Here is a 20,889-nt window from a genome sequence, read left to right on the forward strand (position 1 = left end):
AAGGAATTGTGAAGTCATAGATAATCCTATATTCTATAGCTTTAAAATATTTTCAAAATACTTTAAATTTATCTTGGGTTCCAGGATAGCAAAAAGTTAAAATATTCACTTTAAATCCATTTCCCATGATTATTTTCTAATTGTATGGAAGCATTTTCACCAAAATGCTCCCGAAGTTCTTTAGTAGTGCCTTGCTCATGTGTTTTGTATAAGCTGAGCTCCAGGGGTCCTGCTCTCTGGGAATGGAAACTGTCTTCTTACAAGAGACAAATGGTATGTCTGAATTTATTTTTTTTCCTTCTCTGAAACTTCCCTTAAACATGATATGTTTAACTCCAAGTAGAAGAGCTCAATCAAAGCACTGTGTCTAAAAGAAATTTATCTATTCTTGTTTTGTTTCTTTGGGAAGGTCTCATGTAGTTCAGTCTTGTCTTCACCCCCATATGAATCTAAGGGTGACCTTGAATCCCCCACCTTCCTGCCTCAACCTCTAGAAACTCAGAAGTTCAACCAGAGCACTTAGGCTTTGCTGGCCCCTTAGAGCTGTGTGTGGGGGCGCCGTTTGGAGTCATCCAACCAGTAGTGGGAGAGTGCTGCCTAGCATGCACAGTCCTTGATCCCCAGAACCACAGAACCGGGAATGGTGCACTGTAACCTGATCTCTTAAGAGGCAGAGGCAGGAAGATCATAAGGTCATGGTCATCTTCTGCTACAGAAGAAGTTCAAGGTCAGCCTGAGCTCTTCCTGCCTCTACCTCTCCAGTGTCACTAAACCTGGTTTTATGTGCTACTGGGCCAGCCTTAGACACACAAGACCCCGTGTTAAAAAAAAATGTAAAACTATGGCTATTAATGCATTTTGTAGATGTCACTATATTTTATAAATATAAGGCATCTCTATGGCCAATATCTTGTATTATGTCTATATTTTAAATTATATTATTTCCATAGCTATGTGTAGTAGTACATGTAATCCTAGCACTTGCGAGATAGAAACAGGAGGAACAGGAGTTTATGAGCAGCCTGGGCAGAGTAAGTTCAAAGCCAGACTAGGCAGTGGGAGCTCCCATCTCAAAAACAACAGCAAAAACAGCGAAAACAATCCACCTAGAGACAGAATAATTTCATGAGGATGGAAATCCGATTCAGATTTTGAACAGCTGGAAGCTGCAGGCTATATCATTCATGTCCATCTTTGTTGGTGTGGTCCTGCTGATTCAGGATGAAAAGCTACAGCTTCAAGACAAACAGAACTTGCTTTTCAAACCACTTTTTATGTGTATATAGTGAGTCTGCAGCATTAATTTTTGCTTTTAATTCACACACGAGAACACACGAGTTTGTTATTGAAGTCCCCATCGTTAGTTTTCCATGCTGACACTGGTGTTCAAGTAGCAGTCAGCATCTATCTATGCGTGTAGGGATAGACACTACAGATGTAAGTGCTGGATGTTTGCAGCTTAGCATTGTACGCTTGTACAACAACCAAAACAACTGAAAGAACAAAAGAGTCTGAAGAGTGCTGAGGATCATTCACTTTGAGTAACGTAATGTAGGAGAAGACAGAAAAATTCTCATAAAAAAGAAGTGATCAGTTTCCTGCTGAAATGTCTTTCACTTAGACGTTTCTAATATTTTTTGACACTGTCTCTAAGGTTCAGGTAGGGGTTAAATCTTTCCAGTACAGCACTTTTAGAGAGTAATTTCCTCAAAACTTTTCTTGGGGCTAATGAGATGGATCAGAGGATAAAGGTGCTTGTGTTGCAATGACCTAATAACTAAGTTTTACCCCTGAAACCATGTAATAATAAAGGTGGAAGGAGAGCAGCCATTCTACAGAACTGTTCTCTGTCCTCCACATGTGAGTTGCCACATGGGCATGACCAGACACACAATTATAAAGTGCATGTGCACATACATGTAAAACTTTTCTTAGACATTTTTGGAATTGTCTCACCTCCATTAACCTATTAGGTCTGAGACATTTAGAATATAAATCAGGAGACATTCTCTGGTGTGCAACAGAATATTTTGTTGTCTTGATAGAAATAAATATAGGAAGTTCACAAGAGACCCATTTCATTGATGAGATTAGTTGTTCATACTGCCTCACATAATCATTTGCATAGGGAAATGTAGTTGAAGTTCCATATCAATTAATATTCTGTCCAAATAAAAAACCCGAACAACATCAGCCAATGGTGAACCCAGTTCAATAGTCAAAGTTAATTCTAACATCTAAACTTGTAACCATTTTTTTTTGTTTTTTTCAAGACAGGGTTTCCCTGTAGTTTCTAGAGCCTGTCCTGGAACTAGCTCTTATAGACCAGGCTGGCCTCGAACTCAGAGATCCGCCTGCCTCTGCCTCCTGAGTGCTGAGATTAAAGGCGTGCGCCACTGCCGCCCGGCTTAACTTGTAACCATTTATTGCATTTGTTATTATTGTCTGATGCATGTGTATGTAGGTGTGTGCATGTCACAGTGTGAGGTTCTCTCCTACCACGCAAGTCACAGGGATGGAGTGCAGGCTTAATGGCAGGTGTCTTTACCATCTGAATAAACTCTTTTTTTTCGACAACTTGTCTGCTATAGTAGTGAGATAGTTGAGTCTCTAATTGTGGTTATAGATTAGAAGCTAGATTTATATTTTTATATTAAAATAATTACTTAGTGTCCTTTATTTAGAAGACAGTTTGGGAAGCATTTCAAACTGGAACTAGATCACACTGATGGGCTAATCCCCTGAAGTTGACAAAGATAACAATTTTCAAGTTGTATTTAGGCAAGAGCCACTAGTTAGTATCTGAGTGAAAGGAAATGGGATACTAATAGTCTCAGAAGTTAACTAGTCCCCCATCTGTCTGTAAACTGATCCAAGGCCACCCCTCATGGCTGGGCATTTCAGTGTCACTGGGAAACCTACCCAGTCTTTCCCGGGTTTGACTCTGGTGCCCCAGTTTGTCTTTCCCAGGCTTTCACTATTTCCTTTTACCTAATTTTATAATTAATGTGATTCATAGAATTCATAGAATGGAGCTGCATTAAATAGCTAGAGAGTGAGTCATTTGGTAGAGGAGTTGCATGCCTTGGGCTTGAACCTCAGTACCACATAAAGCAGGTATGGTGGCATATGTCTGTAATCCCAGCACTGGGGAGGTAGAAGCAGGAGGATCAGAAATTCAGGGTTGCTCTTGGTGACGTGGTAAGTTCAAGCCTAGTTCTCAGTATATAAAACCCCGTCTCAGCTGGGCGGTGGTGGCGCACGCCTTTAATCCCAGCACTCAGGAGGCAGAGGCAGGCGGATCTCTGTGAGTTCGAGACCAGCCTGGTCTACAAGAGCTAGTTCCAGGACAGGCTCTAAAGCTGCAGAGAAACCCTGTCTCGAAAAACCAAAAAAAAAAAAAAATAATAAAACCCCGTCTCTAAAAAAGGGAAAAATAATAAAAGAGGAAGGGTTAGGGTTAGGGGTGGAGGAAAGGCGAGGGAGAGAAGGCGAGTAAGTCCAGAGTGAGAATCGACTGTTAAGGGGGAAATGCTTCCTAACCAGAGCAGGCCGTCCTTGGCTCTAGCTCCCTTGATGCTTCCGCTCTGGTTGGTGAGGCTGTGTGAACACCTTCCCCACAACACTAGTGCCTACTGATTTCTGCTTCAGGCTTTTTCACATTTCCTATGACTGCTGTACTTTTTTAATAATGCTTAAACATTTTATGTAGCTGACTTCAAACCTGTAAAAACAACCCTTACCTTTTTTTTTTTTAACCTTCTAGTTACTTGGACATAGGAGAAATCAAGAAAAGACCAATGGAAGCTGTTAATACTGAGGTAATGCAAATTCTATTTCTCAGGTTAAAATTAATACCATCTTTTACTTGTTGTTTCTTATACTATGTCTGACATGTGTACCACATTCTAACCATAAAATATGAGTTTTTAAATGTATGTAAGGGGCACTAGATGTTTTAGGGAAGAGCGGTCCCTTCTTTGTTGGACTGTTTCGGAAGCGAAGAGGCACGTCCTCAGGCACACGCATTGGCTAAAACATTCTCCCATGCCCTGTTCAGTGTGATAAGATTCTGAGTAATGCTGGATAAATCTCTGTTCAAAGTCTACAAGGAATCCTGCCCACCCCCGACAGATTGCCTGTCAGAAACAGCCAGGAGCACGCTTTCAGCCTGGGACTTTCTAACATACAAGCAATAGCCATGTTGGACTTGCTGTGTCTTTAGTTTTGGTTTCTTTGAGGCAGGATCTCTCTACATGGTCCTGACTGTTCTGAAACTCACTATGTAGACTAGGCTGTCTGGAAACTTACAGGGATCTGCTTGCCTCTGCCTCTGGAGTGCTGGTATTAAAGGTGTGCACCTCCATGCCTGGCTCAAAAATAAGTTTGTTTTGTTTTTATTATTTTTGTCTTTATTGTGCTAAGGTTTAAACCCAAGGCTTTACAGATGCTAAGCAAGTAACTCTGCTACTGAGTTACACTCCCTGTCTCTCTCTCTCTCTCTCTCTCTCTCTCTCTCTCTCTCTCTCTCTCTCTCTCTATTTGCTTATTGATTTACTTATTATGTTGCAGATAGGATCTTCCTAAGTTTAACCTCAAGTTGTTGTAGCTTAGGCTTCCCTTGAACTTAAATTTCTGTCTGGGCTTCCAGAGTAACTAGGAGTGTGTGTCACCATGTCTTTTTGTTTCTTTTTGTTCTGAGGATTGAACCTGGGACCTTGACCATGCTAAGCAAATATTCTGCCACTGGGTTATAGCTTCAGCTATTGTGATGTTGGAAAGCCACCCCTAACTTGTAATAACCTTCTACTGTGCATAGTCTCTCATTCTACTTAAGCATGCTACCAACTAGATCACTGTAGGAAAGTCACATAAGGTAAAAAGTCTAATTGTGCCATATTTGAAGAATGTGAGATTACATTCATTATTCAAGGAGTATTTACTGAATGATTTTTGGAAGAGGTGCTATTTCCAGATCTTGCTTAAAATAATACATTATTTATCTTTTTGGTTTTCCAATGCATATCACATTAATTATGCATGGAAGTGATGGGCCTTAAAATTTAAAGCAGACAATGGTATATGTTTTTATGGTTGTGTTTATATTATGGATAAAGAATGAAATAAACCATAAAAAAATTAAAAAAAATAAAAATCTGACCTGAAAAAAAAGAATGAGCTCTTGCTAATAGTTACACTGAGTGGAAATAAAGAAGAGTTTAGTGGGTTAGTTCTGAGAGGAGTCCTAGGCATAATAGCTGGGAACACCTACTTCTGTGCTGGGACTTAGCATTTATATTCTGCTCCCAGAGCCTGCAAGACTGGTGCACTATGGCTGCTTTTTTACATGGTGATTTAGATAGAGCAGTGCCCATGTCCTGGCTATAGGTGTTGGTGCTTATGCTCCTCACCTTAATTTTCAGTGCTCTATGACTGGTGTCATTGCTGCTCTGTCCTCCCCCGCTCCCAGGCTCATCTCTGTCTCTCTGCGTGTATGTGAGTGCATGTGCGTGTGGAAGACAGAGCTCAACTTCAGGCGTCTTCCTCAGTTCAGTGGGTTGGAAAGTGTTTTAAATATGAGTATTTTATTTTTGGCCTGTGTAGAAAGAAACGGCAGGGCTGTGTTCCGGCCACCCAGCCACCGGCTAGCTTTACACCCGAAATAATTACACGGAAACTGTATTTTTTTAAAACACTGCCTGGCCCATAGTTTTAGCCTCTTATTGGTTAACTCTCACATCTTTCCTTAACCCATATTTAGTAATCTGGGTAGCACCACGAGGTGTGGCTTACCAGGAGAGATCTTAACCTGCGTCTATCTCAGAGAGGAGCAGCATGGAGACTCACTATGGCGACTGCCTGAAGCGTCTCCCCAACTCTACTTCCTTGTTCCCACAATTCTGTTCTGTCTACTCCACCTACCTAATTTTCTGTCTCTTAAAGGGCCAAGGCAGTTTTCTTTATTAATTAACCAATGAAAGAAACATAGACAGATAACTCTCCTCCATCATTTCCCCTTTTTCTGTTTAAACAAAAAAGAAAGGCTTTAACTTTAACATAGCAAAATTACATATAACAAAACAGTTATCAAGCAAGTATTACAGTTACAATATTTAAATCTATTTTATCTTTTATCATAACTAAGGAAATCTATAACTATCTATTTATTTTTTAACTCCATCAAAGACTCCAGAAGGATATAATACTACCTAAGTAAACAAGAAGTAAGTAACTTTCAAACTCTAGAAATGACAGAGACAACTCGCTGCCTGGACAGTTACCCAAAGTTCCTCTGTACCGTTGGGGCATCCATCTTTAGCCTTTAGGCCCATAGTGTCCAGCAGACTTTTTCATGAAGCAGGAAATTCCAAAGACAGTTTAGTCACTTTCTGCTGTGTCCTGCAGAACGTCTCGCAGACTCTTTCATGAGTCAGGAACCCCGAAAGACCATCTCACCTTTAGGCAAGTTTAGCAGTCCTCTCTCTGCGGGTTCTTTGTGTCCAGTTTATGGAACAGTCCAGCCAAGAGCAGTTTCTTGCCCAAATAGCTAACAAACTCCATAAGTAGCCTCTTCGATGCCCATCTTCCTCTTGAAGTAGATTGGTGCTGCCAGGAGCAGACGTGTCTCATTGTCATGAAAAACCCTAAGTTATTAAAACATTAAATGCCATATTCTGCAGTCTTTGAAAGATATGAAGAATGTCTATCTAACTGAAATATATCTCTACATATCTAGAAAATCTAATAACATGACTACAAGCTTAACTATTATCAATGATTATCCATTAACAACCTATATTTCCTAATTATACATTACAGTTTTTAAAATGAACTACAATCACAATAGCTTAATCAAGATCAGAAATACATATACATATAACAAAATTGACCTTAAAATCTATACCAATGCAAATTCATATCTATATCATCTCCCCCTTTAAATGTAAAAGAACATTTATAAGCAATATTTGGGAAAATGGGCGCAGTTTTTTAAAAAGCAAGGGTCTGTTTGGACTCTCTCTTCCTTTTGTTTGCTGGTACTTATGCACGGTGGAGGTGCCCTGGTCAGCAGTAAAAGGACAAGAAAGAAGACGTGGTTGTGCTTGTCCTTCTTCAAGTGACTTATTCATGAGTAAGTGATGGTCTATACCAGGGAAGATGGCTGCTTTGGCAAGCCATCTGACAGTTAGGAGTTGAACTTAGACCCCAGTGAAAGCCTTTCAAGCTGTGGCAGTCTCCTGTTGGAAAATCAGACTGCTGAAGCCTCTTGAATATACCCACCTCACTTTGGATTTTTCTTTATGGGAATTTGGGTAAAACTTAGCCATGTGAGGAACCTGGGGGTGGGGGAGAAACTGAAAAACTTTGCCTTGCTGGAAATATGTGTGGGGACCTGAGCTGTGGTTCAGGTCACCTGCTTGGATGAATGGCCTTCAGATTACAAATATCATTATTGAGACTTGACTGGTTCTGTTTAATCATTAGGTACGATCTCTAATGAAATATACCATAAAACTGCTACTTAAGTGCTTTGGCTGGGACTGGGATTCTAGACATTAAGCTGAGTACAATTATTAACCAAGCTGCGGGAAGGTATGGGGACTCTGTGACTGAGCTCACTAATTTTTAGCTTGAAGATTCTGGGTTCTTAGTGGAGTTCAAAGGTGCAGCCACTAAAGAGTTAAATAGCTTTTTGTTTAACTCGAGGAATCCATTCCACATGATTTCAACAGACTCGGGTACTAATTTATTGAAGACTAAGAGAAAAGAAAACCCACTCCTGTAAGTTCCTCTAACGGTGGTGGAGCCCTCTCTGCCCACTCTGCACCGCCCTGCCTTTCCACAGAACTGCTCCATGAGAAGCATTTCTCTATAAAGAAAGCTAGGCCAACTCAGACTTTCTAATTCTAATGTGTAAGACTTTGCCAAGACTTTGTACAGATATTTTTGCTACAGAGCAATTGGTTATGCTGCAGTTTCTTTTATATTGTATCTATATATTTCGTGTGTGGCCATGCTTGCACCATGATGCTGGAGTAGAGGTCAGAAGACGACGTGCACGAGTCGGTCTTCTCTCCTCCCCTTCCTTCCCTCCCCTCCTCCCTTTTCCTTCTTTCTGTCTCGTTTTCCTTTCCTTTCTGTCTCTACCCATCCTTTTCCTCTCTTTCTCTCTCTCTTTTGGTGAACTGGAGGTTGAACGGAGACTCTTGCACCTGCTGGGCAAGCATTCCACCGCTGAGTTACAGCTTCTCTCCATTTCCTAATGTTTTTATTTTGAGACAGGGTCCTGCTAAGTTACACAGGTAGGCCTTGAACATGGGCGCCTCCTGTCTCAGCCTTCAAAGTAGCTGAAATTACAGGTGTGGACCACCATGCCCAACTTCATCTTTTACACTTTCTTGTTTCCCTTTTCTTTTTGCTATTGAGATGTGTGTGTGTGTGTGTGTGTGTGTGTGTGTGTGTTTATTTGAACAAAGTGAGAGAAATATTCATGCCAACCTGGAGCGTACTAGTTGAATGAAAAAGAAATCCACCCGTAACTCTCATCTATTATGATCAAAGCTAATACTTTGGTGGTTTGGGTTTGTCCAGTAGCAAGTCTCTGACACTGATTTAAAATATTTCCAATCCTCTTTGCATTTAGACGTGATTTTAGGAAATCTGCTACCCATGAAACTGGCAGACATGTATACTAGGGCTTGTATTATTCTTACTTATATTAATAAGTCATCCTAAGCAACAAGAGAAATTCAATACATAAACATTTAGATCGCTTAGTCCTTAGTTTCTGTTTGTCCTCCTGAGATCCTACTGCCTTCTCATGTGTGATATGCTCCTTACAGCTTGTAAAAGGGTATACAGCCTGCAGAGGTTGCTACCCCGGAAAAACCACCAAAGACCATGTCTTCAAAGCAGCAGGTCATTTATCTCCATGCACTACGTAGGACAAGCTCCAGCGTGCTGCAGCACAGGTGGGTGGAGGGCTGCTTTAAGGGCTGGGTCATTGACTTCCACTTAGCTGGTCTCATCACCAAGTATGCATCTGTGTACCTAGTGTCTGGCTTGGCCAACAGTGAAAATTCCCGCATACCATCATGAGAGACTCCCTTGTGAGCAGCCAGCTAGATCCAGCTCAGATGTCATCCCATGATTACATAGTTTGGATGTTTGTTTGTTGAAATAAAGTCATTCTCAGCCCACCTGCTAGCAGGGGGCAGAACGCCGAGCGGCCTGAGACTGTGGGAAAGAGACAACTGAATCAACTCAGCATTTTTGCTGCAATGCCTGATGTCAAGGGAACCCCTCTCTCTAGGAAATTCAGAAGGGGACCTGTACATCTGTGTGCTCTTCCCTTTCTAGCAGTGGGCATCTGCGAGTTTCAGAGATTTGTGAGCCTTCATGCCCATCCTTGTGAGTTCAGGTCCCACACCCTAATGGAACTGGTCTACAAAGTTTTAGAAAATTTCACGGAGCAAGTGTCTTTTTTTGCACCCGGCCTCACGTGAGTTGGACCTACAATGATGAGGAAGGCTGCCAAGAGCCCAGCTGTCGCAGCTGTCTCAGCAAGGAAGGCTTCACTGCCTGAAGGAAGACAGTGTGCTCAGAGTCAGAAAGCGCAGGCTGCTGGAGCTCAGGGCATCTTCAGCAAATGACACCTTGATTAAGTGCTGTTAGCAGAGTGGAGGAAGAGAACTCAGGTAGTGGGGCATACTCTCCTGGACGGAGGCCAGGGAAGGCAGAGTCAAGATGGTGGGGATGAAGTGGACTGAGAGTCGGGGCTTGGGGAATGGGAAGGAACCAACTGCAGTGTTAAAATATAAATTCAAAACAAAACAAAACAAAACAGGAAAACACCTTTTTCCTAAAGCCAGCTAGAAGCTGTTGGTGGGGTTTCGGGTAAGGGGAAAGACACAATCTCTCTTGTCACCATTGTGAGGCTGGAGGCAAGGTTGATTCCCAAGGGCTGAGGTGATGGGAACGGAAGAAAGTTAGATCTGAGAAACAGTTATGAGTTGCTTCTGACGGTGGAGCAATAGCACCTCTCGCCATTGCCGTGACAAAATAATCGATGGAATAATCTAAGGAAAGATGGTCGACTGTGGCCCGTGGTTTCAGAAGGATAGGCTGTCCAGGCTGAGAAGCCAGGCCGACAGAAGCATGAGGGGTCTGGTTACACTGGGTCTGCAGACTGTAAATAGAAATGGACAAGAAGCAAGACCAGGCTATCAAAACTCAAGGCTAGCCCACTTCTTCCAGCAAGGCTCTTACAGGTTCCATAATCTTCCCAGACAGCATCATAAGCTGGAGACCAAGTATTCACACCCATGAGTGTGGAGGGGACTTTCTGCAACAGGTGGTGATGAGGGATATTACTTGGATGCTTCTTAGGTTTCTGGCCTGGGGAACTGCTAGCCACCCCCCCTTTCATTGAAAATACATTCTTTTCTCATATAATCTATCCTGATTACACTTTCCCCTCTCTCTACGCCTCTCACTTCGTCACCATGTCCCTTTCCCTCCACATCCACTCACTTTCTGTCTCTCATTAGAAAAGAACAGGCTTCTAAGAGATAACAACCAAATATATGACAAAATAAAACATAAAAGGATAAAACAAAACCTCATCATATCGAGGCTGGACAAGGCAACCCAACAGAAGGAAAAGAGTCCCTCGTGCAGGCAAAAGAATCAAAGACCCACTTGTTCACACACTCAGGAGTCCTATAAAAATAGTAAGCTGAAAGCTATAATATATATGCTAGTGAACCCGGTGCAGAACCATGTAGTCCCTCTGCATGCTGCTTCAGTCTCTGTGCGTTTTTATGGCTTACGCAGCTGATTCGGAGGGCCTTAGTCTCCTGGTGTCTTCCATCTCCTCTGGCTCTTTCACTCTTTCTGCCTCCTTTCCCTTGGGGCTGTCTGAGCGCTGAGGGCGGGGATTTGAGGGAGACATCCCACTTAGAGCTGTGCATTCCAATGTCCAGCTGTGGGTTTCTGTATCTGCTCCCGTGTGCTACAGGAGGAAGCTTTTCTGATGATGGCCGAATCTATGAGTGTAGCAGAGTATCATGAGGAGTCATTTTATATATATTGATACTTTTTATTTTTAGTGTGCTGGCTGTTTTGTTAACTCAAGAGAAGCTATAGTTATTTGAGAGGCAGGAGCCTCAATTGAGAAAATGCCTCCATAAGATCAGGCTGCAGGAAAACCTGTAGGGCATTTTCTTAATTAGTGATCAATGTGGGAGGGCCCAGTCCATTGCGGGTGGTGCCATCCCTGGACTGGTGGTTCTGGGTTCTATAAAAAGGCTCCAAGCCAGTAGTCAGCACTCCTCTATGGCTTCTGCATCAGCTCCTGCTTTGTTTGCGTTCCTTCCATGATGAACAGTGATGTAGAAGTATAAACCAAATGAACCCTGTCCTCCCTAGGTTGCCTTTGGTCATGGTGTTTCGTCACAGCAACAGTAACTCTATCCAAGACAATAATTATACAAATTGTGTTTCCATTCATAGGCACAAGGGACACTTTTTGTTTGTATGTTTGCAACAGGGTCTCTCTATGTCGTCTTGGCTTATCTGGAACTCACTCTGGTAGATTGTGATGCCCTTGAACTCACAAAGATTTGCTTGCCTCTACCTCTTGAGTGCTGTGTCTAGCCACTCTTGGTGTTATTTGATAACAACAATCATACTAACTACTGAAATCTTAAATGTTGGAGTATCTATAAGCCTGGGACTTGCTGTGAAGGCTTGCATTTCTGTGCTATGTGTATATTCCAGGTCCTTAACCTGGGTTTCCCAGCTGAGACCTCCCAGCAGCCTCACGATGAAGGGCTTGTCACCATTCCTGTTCTATGAAGGAGACCGAGCACACAGTGGAGAGACCTGCTCATTAGCATAGGAACTGGGTAAAAAAGAGCATTTCCAGCCATTTACTAGAGGAATGTAAATGAAGGTGATCACTACAGTCTGTTTGCTGTGGAAGAAGCGCAGAGTGTGGTGAAGGTTTTAAAAACTTGCCATGCCTGATCTGATTATGATAGGAAGAAAACGTACAAGGAGCACTGAACATTGGGAAGTGAGTCTAGACAGGGTATGGTTTTCTTTAATTACCTCAGTGCCCTTCTTTAACAAGTTGTTAGTGACAGAGTCTTGCCTAGAGCTATTTTAGCTGTCTTCCTAATTGGCTTTTTTTTGTCATGGCTAATAGTCCCTATAGGACAAGATATTTATGTTGAATATTTCCACTGCAGTCCTTGAAATGTTTGGCATGGCTACTTAGAAAAGACTCCCTCAAAAAAGTGAATGTATTTTTACATGGAAATTTACTACTGAATGTGAAGAGATTAGAGACAGGGATACCTAGCTAGGAAGCACTGAGTAAGTTTTTCATGCTACCGTCAAAGGGATATTTGACTACTTTCACTGCTCTGTCCAGATATTTCAAATAACATCAACCATATTACCAGGGACATCTGTAGTACTGGAGGACACGGTTGGGGAGGACAGCCATCTGCCACAGAAAAGCCAATTTCAACCCCTGCCTCAAAGCTTCAGAGTATTATTTCATCTCTGTTGTGGTTTGAATGTGAAATGTGCCTCCCAAGCTCCTGTGTCTGATCACTTGGTCCCAGCTGGTGGCACTGTGTTGGGAGGTCGGGTACAGTTAGGAAGTGGAGCCTTGCTAGAGGAAGTGAGTCTCTGGAGGATGACCTTGAGGTCGGCTGGACAGGCCCCACTTCCTGTCTGCTCTCTGCTCCCTGACTGCAGAGGCTATATATGAGCTGTTCATACCATCCTTCCCATGCTTTCCCCGACCCGATAGACTTCATCCTTAGAGCAGGAGCTGAAACAAACCCTGCTTTCCTTAAGCTGCTGTCACAGCAGTGGGGAAAGGAACTAAGCAGATGAGATGTCTACAAAGTGTGTTCAGGTGCCAGGAAGCCAAAATATGACAGGAGATTACTAATAATCCCTGACGGCTCAATAGTGAGGTGTATTTTTTCTGTCAAAATGAATAATGCGACATGTCTTCATGCTTAGACAGTTCACTTGTCCTCTTCCTTGAGGTCACCTGAACTCTTCCTCTCTCACCTCCTCTGGCCTCTCTTCCTTATCTCTCTCCTGTCTACTCTCCTCTCCATTCTCTCACCTTTCCTTTCTTCTCTTCTCTTCTCTTTCCTCTGCTGCCTCTTCTCCTCCCTTTCAGATCAAACCCAGTGTTTGTTAGTATGCTAAACCAGAGATATATATCTTTCTCTCTCCCATTTTTAGATCTTAAACCAATATACTAAATTATAGGTGTTAATTATGTTATAATTGTTACTACCTTATATAAGTGAGTGGGATAAAGGGGGATAGGGAAAAAGATGAAGCTTACCATGTACAATAATATCTGATGTAGGCAAATGGTCAGCACACTGGAGATGGGTTCTTGGCTTTCTTCTGTAATGTTTTTTCTTCTTCTAATTATTTACATACTTACAGTTTTAACTAGTGTATTCACCTAGATTTTTGTTCTGAAGAGTTCTGAGTTAACTTTTTATCATTATGTGGTTGAATTGTTAAATAAAGTCTGTCTTTTCCTAAAGACTATAAGCTCCAAGAGATTTGGACCATCATACCTTTTAATGCTTATCTCTGTATTGACCTGGAATATAAAACAGATTCTGTCACAAAGATATATGTGTTATAGGTTTGATAATAAATTATAAACCATACTATTTTCTGATATTTGAAGACTGCTGTAATCAGTTTGGGCATAAGTGTTACTATCATAAGGCATCCAGTGTCCAGCTTAGGCTCTTCTGAAGATTGCTTAGATCATATTGGTTTGAGTTCCCCTTTCAGGGTGGGGACTGACTTCTGACTTGATCAATTATTGGTGTAGGAGGGCCCAGTCCACTGTGGGTGGTACCATCCCCTGGACTTGAGGTTCTAAGCTGTATAAGAAAGCTAACCATGGACCACAGAGTGATTCAGCAGGCAGCACTCCTCCATGATTTCTGCCCAAGCTCCTGTTTGAGTTCCTGTCCTGAATTCCCTGTACAATGGACTGTAACCTGTAAGCTGAAGAAATCCTTTCCTCCCCTGAGTTGCTTTTAGTCAGATTGTTTTATGCCGGCAATAAGAGATGAAGGTAGAATAACCAGTTTTTAGGATTGAATCATAAATCACCCCAAAACTTAGTAGCATAAACAGCCTGGATTTTGTTCATAGAACCTGTGTGTCAGGAATCCAGAAAGAGCACAGAAGAGGTGGGTTTTCTTTGCTTATGATATCTAGAGCTATTAATGAGGGATTAGAAGGCTGCATGCTATAGTCATCTAGAATTAACAGCAGTGGAGCTGATGGTGGCCATTGGTCTTGTTGTTCCTCTTTTGTATTTCCTGTCTGGTTTCTCTTTGTATGGTAGATTGATCATCATCACAGAATGGTTGTGGTTCTGAGCTAGGAGAAGAAGGGAGAAGGAGAGAAAGAAATGGAGAGAGGACATAAGCCCTCTTCTTTTTCTTGCTTTCCCCACATCTTCATGGTATTGATTGTGATAGTTTGAATATAACTGGCCACCATAATGTCATAGAGAGTGACACTATTAAGAGGTGTGGCTTTGTTGGAGTGGGTATCATCATCTTGTTGGAGGAAGTGTGTCACTGTGGGGGTGGGCTTTGCAGTTTCCTATGCTCAGGATATTGCCCAGTGTCTCAGTCAATTTCCTGTTGCCTGCTATTACTCCAGCACCATGTCTGCCTGTATGCCACCATGATCTGTGCCATGATGATATTGGACAGAATCTCTGAAACTGTAAGCAAGCTTCATAAAATGTTTTCTTTATAAGAGTTGCTGTGATCATGGTGTCTCTTCATAGCAATAAAAACCCTAAGAAAGATGTTGGTACCAGGGACTGGGTATTGTGCTAGGCCTGATCATGTCTTTGTTTGGTGTAATATGGACTTTGGGAGTTTAGGTTATGATAGCAGTGGAATGCTTTAAGTGCTGCTTAATGGGCCGTACTCATAGGAGCATGGAAGATAGTGGTGCTGAATGTATTGATGAACTGTGGGGATCAAGAGGTTTCAGAGGAGAAGACAATTAGTATGTGGCCTAGAGACTGATCTTGTGATACTTTGGTGAAGAAAGTGGTTGCTTTTTGCCCTTGTCTGAAGAGTCTGCCTGAAGCTAAAGTGAAGGCTTTTGGATTAATTCTGCTGGCAGAAAAAGTCTCAAAACAACCTAGTATAGACTCTATTGTGTAGATATTAGTAGTAACTCTAATGAAGTCTTATAATGAAAAGGAGCAAGCTGAGCAGGGTAAATCACAAAGTGTAAATTTGGAGGAGAAAAAGAGCACCAGGAGGTGCAATGGAGATAAGTCCTGTGCTCAAGGAGATCAACAGATTAAATAATGGAATGAAGGGATTGGCGACCTCAGGGCAAGATCCCACTCAGCTAAGTTTTCCAACTTGTGAAAAGGAATTAAAGAAAAGTTTAGAGCCTTGTGTGGTGTGGTGATGCATGCCTTTAATTCCAGCACTGTGAAGGCAGAGACTGGTGGATCTCTGAGTTCGAGGCCAGCCTAATGTACATAGTCAGTTTCAGCACATCCAAACTTAGATAGTGAAGGACAGAACGCAGGTGAAGATATAACTAAATGAGGGGGCCATGTTTCAGTTCCAGTAAGCAGCAGAACTTGGCAGCTTCAGGCACATGGTTCTGGCTTTAGAGTTAAGGATAGAAGAAACAGGTTATAGAATTTGGCTCCATGCCTAAAGAAAGTCGCTGAGGCCAGGCATGTATCAGGGGTGTCCCTGAATAGAGGCCTAGTAGAAAGGCTATTTCATGAAGTTGTGAAGTTGAAACCTGGATTGCCTTGGAGAACCCAAGATGTTAGAGAAGCCAGAGTCATGGGATACCTGCTGAGGAATAGAACAGGGAATAGAACCAACCCAAAAGAAAGAAGTATGTTGCAGCCAACAGAACAGATCTGAAGAGTGTTTTGACAACAGACTATGAAGATGCAGAGTTTGGAGTTGGCCCAAATGGTTTTTGGTTTTGCTATGGTCCAGTATTTCCTGACTATGCTCTCTTTCCTATGTTTTGGAATGGTAATATGTATCCTGTGCCATTATATGTTGGAAGTATGTGATCTATTTTTTTTATTTTGATTTTTACAGGGAATTAGTTAAGACATTGCATGAATCTCAGAAGAGACCTTTAACTTTGGACTTTTAAACATTGTTGATACTGTTATAGACTATGGGGACTTTTGAAGTTGGACTAAATGCATTTTGCATTATGATATTGTTACAAGCTTATGAGGGCTAAGGAGTAGAATGGGGTAGTTTGATTGTAATTGGCCCCCATAATCTCATAGGGAGTAGCACTATTAGGGGGTGTGGCTTTGTTGCAGGAAGTGGGTCACTACAGGGGTGGGCTTTGAGGTTTTATATGCTCAGGGTAGTGTCCAGTGTCTCAGTTGATTTCCTGTTAACTTCAAGATGTAGTAATCAGCTATTTCTCCTGTACCATATCTGCTTGCATGCCACCATGTTCTGGGTCATGATGATAATGGATTGTACTTCTGAAACTGTAGGCGAGTCACCCCAATTAAATGTTTCCTTAATAACAGTTTCTATGGTCATGGTGTCTCCTCACAGCAATAGAAGCCTTAACTAAGACACTGGCCTAGACTGCTTAGCGAGGAGGGTGTAAGCGGTTTAGATTCTCAGAATATAAGATAGGTCCTGATGATTACAAACAGATATAATCAATATGGACACTCCAAGCAGACTGATCTTAGAAGGGTTGGCTAGCATTGTGTTTGGGTGTAGCTCATTGCATAGTGAAGGGAGTGCTGTGGGAGTCTCATGCACCAGGGGAAACTGTGTCTTCCAGTTACATAGGCAAGATTTCACAGATGGGTGGCATTTCCATAGCTGTTTAAGCAAAAGAAAAGCTGTCTGGAAGAACTGGAGATGGAAGAGGGCAAGTGGACAGGGGGCAGTGTGTGATTTATCATACTGGATGGAGCAAGGAGCAACTAATGCCTGGCCTCTTTCCTTTTGATAGTCCTTTCTCTTACATATATTCTTTAGAGTGAAGGCTCACAGTGAGTCCTCCTCAAGGTGAAAATACCTTTTTTTCCCCCAGTTTTTTGAGACAGGGTTTCTTTGTAGCTTTGGAGCCTGTCTTGGAACTAGCTTTTGTAGACCAGGCTGGCCTCGAACTCACAGAGATCCACCTTTCTCTGCCTTCCAAGTACTGGGATTAAAGGCGTGTGCCACCTCCACCCAGATGAAAATACCTACTTCTAAACCTGCAATTAAGCCTTGTTGGGAACACATCCAGGCCCTTCTGTGCTGGGTAAAGGTTCATCACAGGACTGAAAACTCCTGACTACTCACAGCCTAAACTTTTCTTATTTGGTCACAAGTGTCCATTTATAACTCAGTCCTCGTGGGTACTGTTTTTCTACTTCTCAGTTGCCATGGTTCTCTACTCTTCTCTGCCTCTCCCTCAATTATGACTGGAATAGAGGAAGAAATGAAATATCAGGGAGTTGAAGATGCTGTCACAATCTTACCAGACCACAATAATCTGGAGAGAGGATGTGTTAAACAGAGAGGAGTCTTCACATGGGCAAAAAAAGTTTACAATGTAAGAATTCATAAGAGTTCTTCCTGGTGGTCCATTTTCAAAGGCCAAGTTTTCAGATAGTTTGGGGATGAAATTCCTCTTCTCTTTGAAGCTGGACAGAGTGACTTTTTAGTGTGAAGTTGCTCAGCCAGCGCCATTTGTACATCATGACCCTTTGCTTTGATTTATTATCCTACTCCCTATGGGTGTGAAGATTGCAATTCATCATTTGGTGCATAGAGCAGATTTTAGAGTCTGCCTGAGGTTGTTTGGTCCTCGGTAACCTGGAAACCAAATCGCAACAACAAGCCATTTAAAGGCAGCTACTCTCTCAGTGCTTATTTCAAAAGCAATACCAGGACGGATCCGCCAGTGACTGACCAGTCGGTACTCCAGGCAAAATGACTTCTGAGTTATGCTCATTGATAACTGGGATGTTGTAATTCAGAACCATGTTTAGTAGAGTAAGGAGGAAGAAGAAAAAAAAATGCCATTTAGTGTAGTAGTTGGTTGAGGTTAACTCTTTTTTCCACCAGATGAATGAAAATAAAGCAGAAAGGAGGATATGATTGCTCCTAGGTTTGGTGGAGGAGAAAGTTTATGGTAAATATAAGAGAGAGCATAGCCAGAGACAGAGATGGGGACATCTAGGAGAGTTCAGAGTAAACATGACCCTGAGCCAGGCCTTGTGAAGAGAAAGGGTGAGGAGAGGGGAGACCAAGAGGCCAGGAGGCCAAAAAGCAAAAAAGCACCTGCATATCCCAAATGGTTGGATTATACAGGGACGAGCAACTGGGGAAGGGCAGCCCAGTCTCTGGGCTGGACAGGTTTGGTGTATGGGCTGTAAGGGCAGGGTATGCCAGGCAGGAGGACCCTGTAACAGGCAGGGATTGAGGGCAGCTGGGAGAACCTGGCATTCAGGCCAGCATCACCTTTGATATGTTAATGGTACCTCAGTTAGCCAGTTATCCCAGGTTTGAGACCTCTAACACCTTGAAGAGCTGAGAATCCTTACCTGCTCTATATGCAAGAAACTGCAAGGAACTTGCTTTCTTAGATGGATGTGTATTTATTCTTTTTGACATTGTTTCGTATTATGTAACACCTTCAGGTAAAAACACATTGGTCTTCCTCACTGATGAGAAGGAGAGAAAAGTCAGGCGAAATAAGCTTAGTCACCTCAAGTGAGTATGGGTGAGCAATAAGCAGTGCAATGTAAACCAATCAGTAAATACGGGACTGAGAGGCCATGCGTGTGGGCCAAGTACTTGTGCAAAGTGAGAACCTGAGTTTAGACCTCTGGCATCCATATAACAAGTTGGGCATGGTGGGGTGTGCTCTGTGATCCCATCACTGGGGAGGCAGAGAAGGGCAGATCCTTGACTTGCTGGCAGCACTGATGGGTTAGGGTTAAAGAGAAACAATGTGGATATCTGAACACAGTCTCTTGCCTTTCTCTGTTTTATTCAACCATGTCTCCGTTTTTGTATTGTAGAAACAAAGGCTGATAGAACAGACACTGAGTCAGGGAAGACTCACAGGCTGCATGCACTTCATCTAAGTCATATCATGGCTTCTCTGGGTTATTTCAATCAGCTCCAGTGAAGCTGTGGAACAAGCTTGATGTCTTCCTTTGTTAGTGGCCTGTATGTGTCTTTATTTGAGAAGAAGTGGGGTGAAATGTGAAGAAATGGATGTCTTGTGCCTGTAGTGCTGGTTGGAATATTTGAGTTTGGACCATTGGGCTGGGAGATTCTGGTTTTGGGTGAACCTGGAAGCTGGTATTCCCATCTGAGAACCTCTGGTTCCATAACTTTTACTGAGAGAGACAGGTTGGGGAAAAGAAGAATGGAGCATTGCTCACTGGAGTCCTTTCTACTTTTCTACCTGCTGTGTTGTCTTCGGTGTAATTGAAATATTTTAAATATCAACACATCCTGTTCTCTCATCAGCTACCCTCATCCAAGCGATTCAGGTAGAGAAGGAAGAGGAATAAGGGGAAATATAATGAGGGAATATATTTTTTAGAGAACCAGTCTTGACAAGTGAAACATACAAATATTATAATATGTGTTTTTATAGGCCTTAATGAGAAAATTTGAATTTTATTAGGTACATTCTCTTTAAGACACGTTTTCCATTCCTAGATGGATGATGCCTCAGTTAGGTAGGCTGGAAGGAAGCTAGCAGTGGTCTAGTTACTTAGGAGACACCCAGTGTACTGTCAGTAGTCTTCAACAAGAGCCTTTTAAAGATAAACCATCCTTCAGTAATTTTAAATTAAAATGTTAGACGATATATTTTGATCATTTTCTTCCCCTCTAACTGCCCTTAGATCCTCCCAAACTTTGCACCTAACAACTTGTTCTTTCTTCCTCTTTTAAAAAAGAAAAACAAAAACAAAAGTACAAAGAACAAAAAAACTCTCACAATAGTAAAACTCAAAACAAACAAGCGAAAGACCAATAAGACAAAAAAAAAAAAAAAGACCAAACAGAGCCAGATGAAACAAAAAGTATACACACACACACCACCACCACCACCACCAAACAAACAAACAAACCCCCAAACAAAACATGGAGTTCTTGATATACCTAGTGATATTCCATTTTAAAAAGCTATTTTTTTTTTATTTACGAGCAGGTATCAGTGCAAATAGCTTCTTGGTTAGAGTGGACCCCATGTCGACTTCCCCCTCTCAGTGCTAGGACCCTGTCTGTTTTGGATCCGTGAAGTACTTGGGTGTCCTGCCACAGCCTCTGTAGGTTCTTATGTCCTTGGAGACACTGTTTCCTTGGAGTCATCCACCACCTCTGGCTCTTACAATCTTTTTGCCTTCGCTTCTGCATAGATCCTTGAGCCTTGAAGGGAGGGATTTGATGAAGATATCCCATTTAGGACTGGGTGCTCCAAAGTCTTTAAATCTTTACACATTGTGCAGTTGTGGGTTTCTGTGTTAATTCCCATCTACCGCAACAATTAGTTATGAGAGTAATCTTTCTTGCTCTATCTTTTCCTCTTTTCCTCCCTCCTTCCCTTTTTCCTTCTCTCTTTCCCTGCCCTGCCCCTCTTTCTCTAAATTAGTTTTTTAAAATTGGCATACAAAGGGCTGGTGAGATGGCTCAGTGGGTTAAGATACTTGTCACCAAATCTAAACACTTGACTTTGGCTCCCAGAACCCACATGATACAAGGAGGAAACTAACTCCCAAAAGTTGTTCTCTAACCTCCATATGTGTGGAGATAGGTGTGG

At 42.2% G+C, this 20,889-nt stretch overlaps 1 protein-coding gene across 5 annotated transcripts in view; it reads left to right on the plus strand.

Moving 5' to 3' along the window:
* Window positions 1-20,889, plus strand: part of Dcdc2 (doublecortin domain containing 2) — a 181,218-nt gene that overhangs the window by 25,192 nt on the left and 135,137 nt on the right. For all 5 annotated transcript variants that reach the window (XM_038334929.1, XM_038334926.1, XM_038334930.1 and 2 more), the window contains exon 3: window positions 3,767-3,821. In XM_038334929.1, coding sequence (XP_038190857.1) covers window positions 3,767-3,821 — 55 coding nt within the window. The remainder of the gene's footprint in view (window positions 1-3,766; window positions 3,822-20,889) is intronic.

Source organism: Arvicola amphibius, chromosome 6 (genome assembly GCF_903992535.2).
Source record: "Arvicola amphibius chromosome 6, mArvAmp1.2, whole genome shotgun sequence".
Lineage (NCBI taxonomy): Eukaryota > Metazoa > Chordata > Mammalia > Rodentia > Cricetidae > Arvicola > Arvicola amphibius.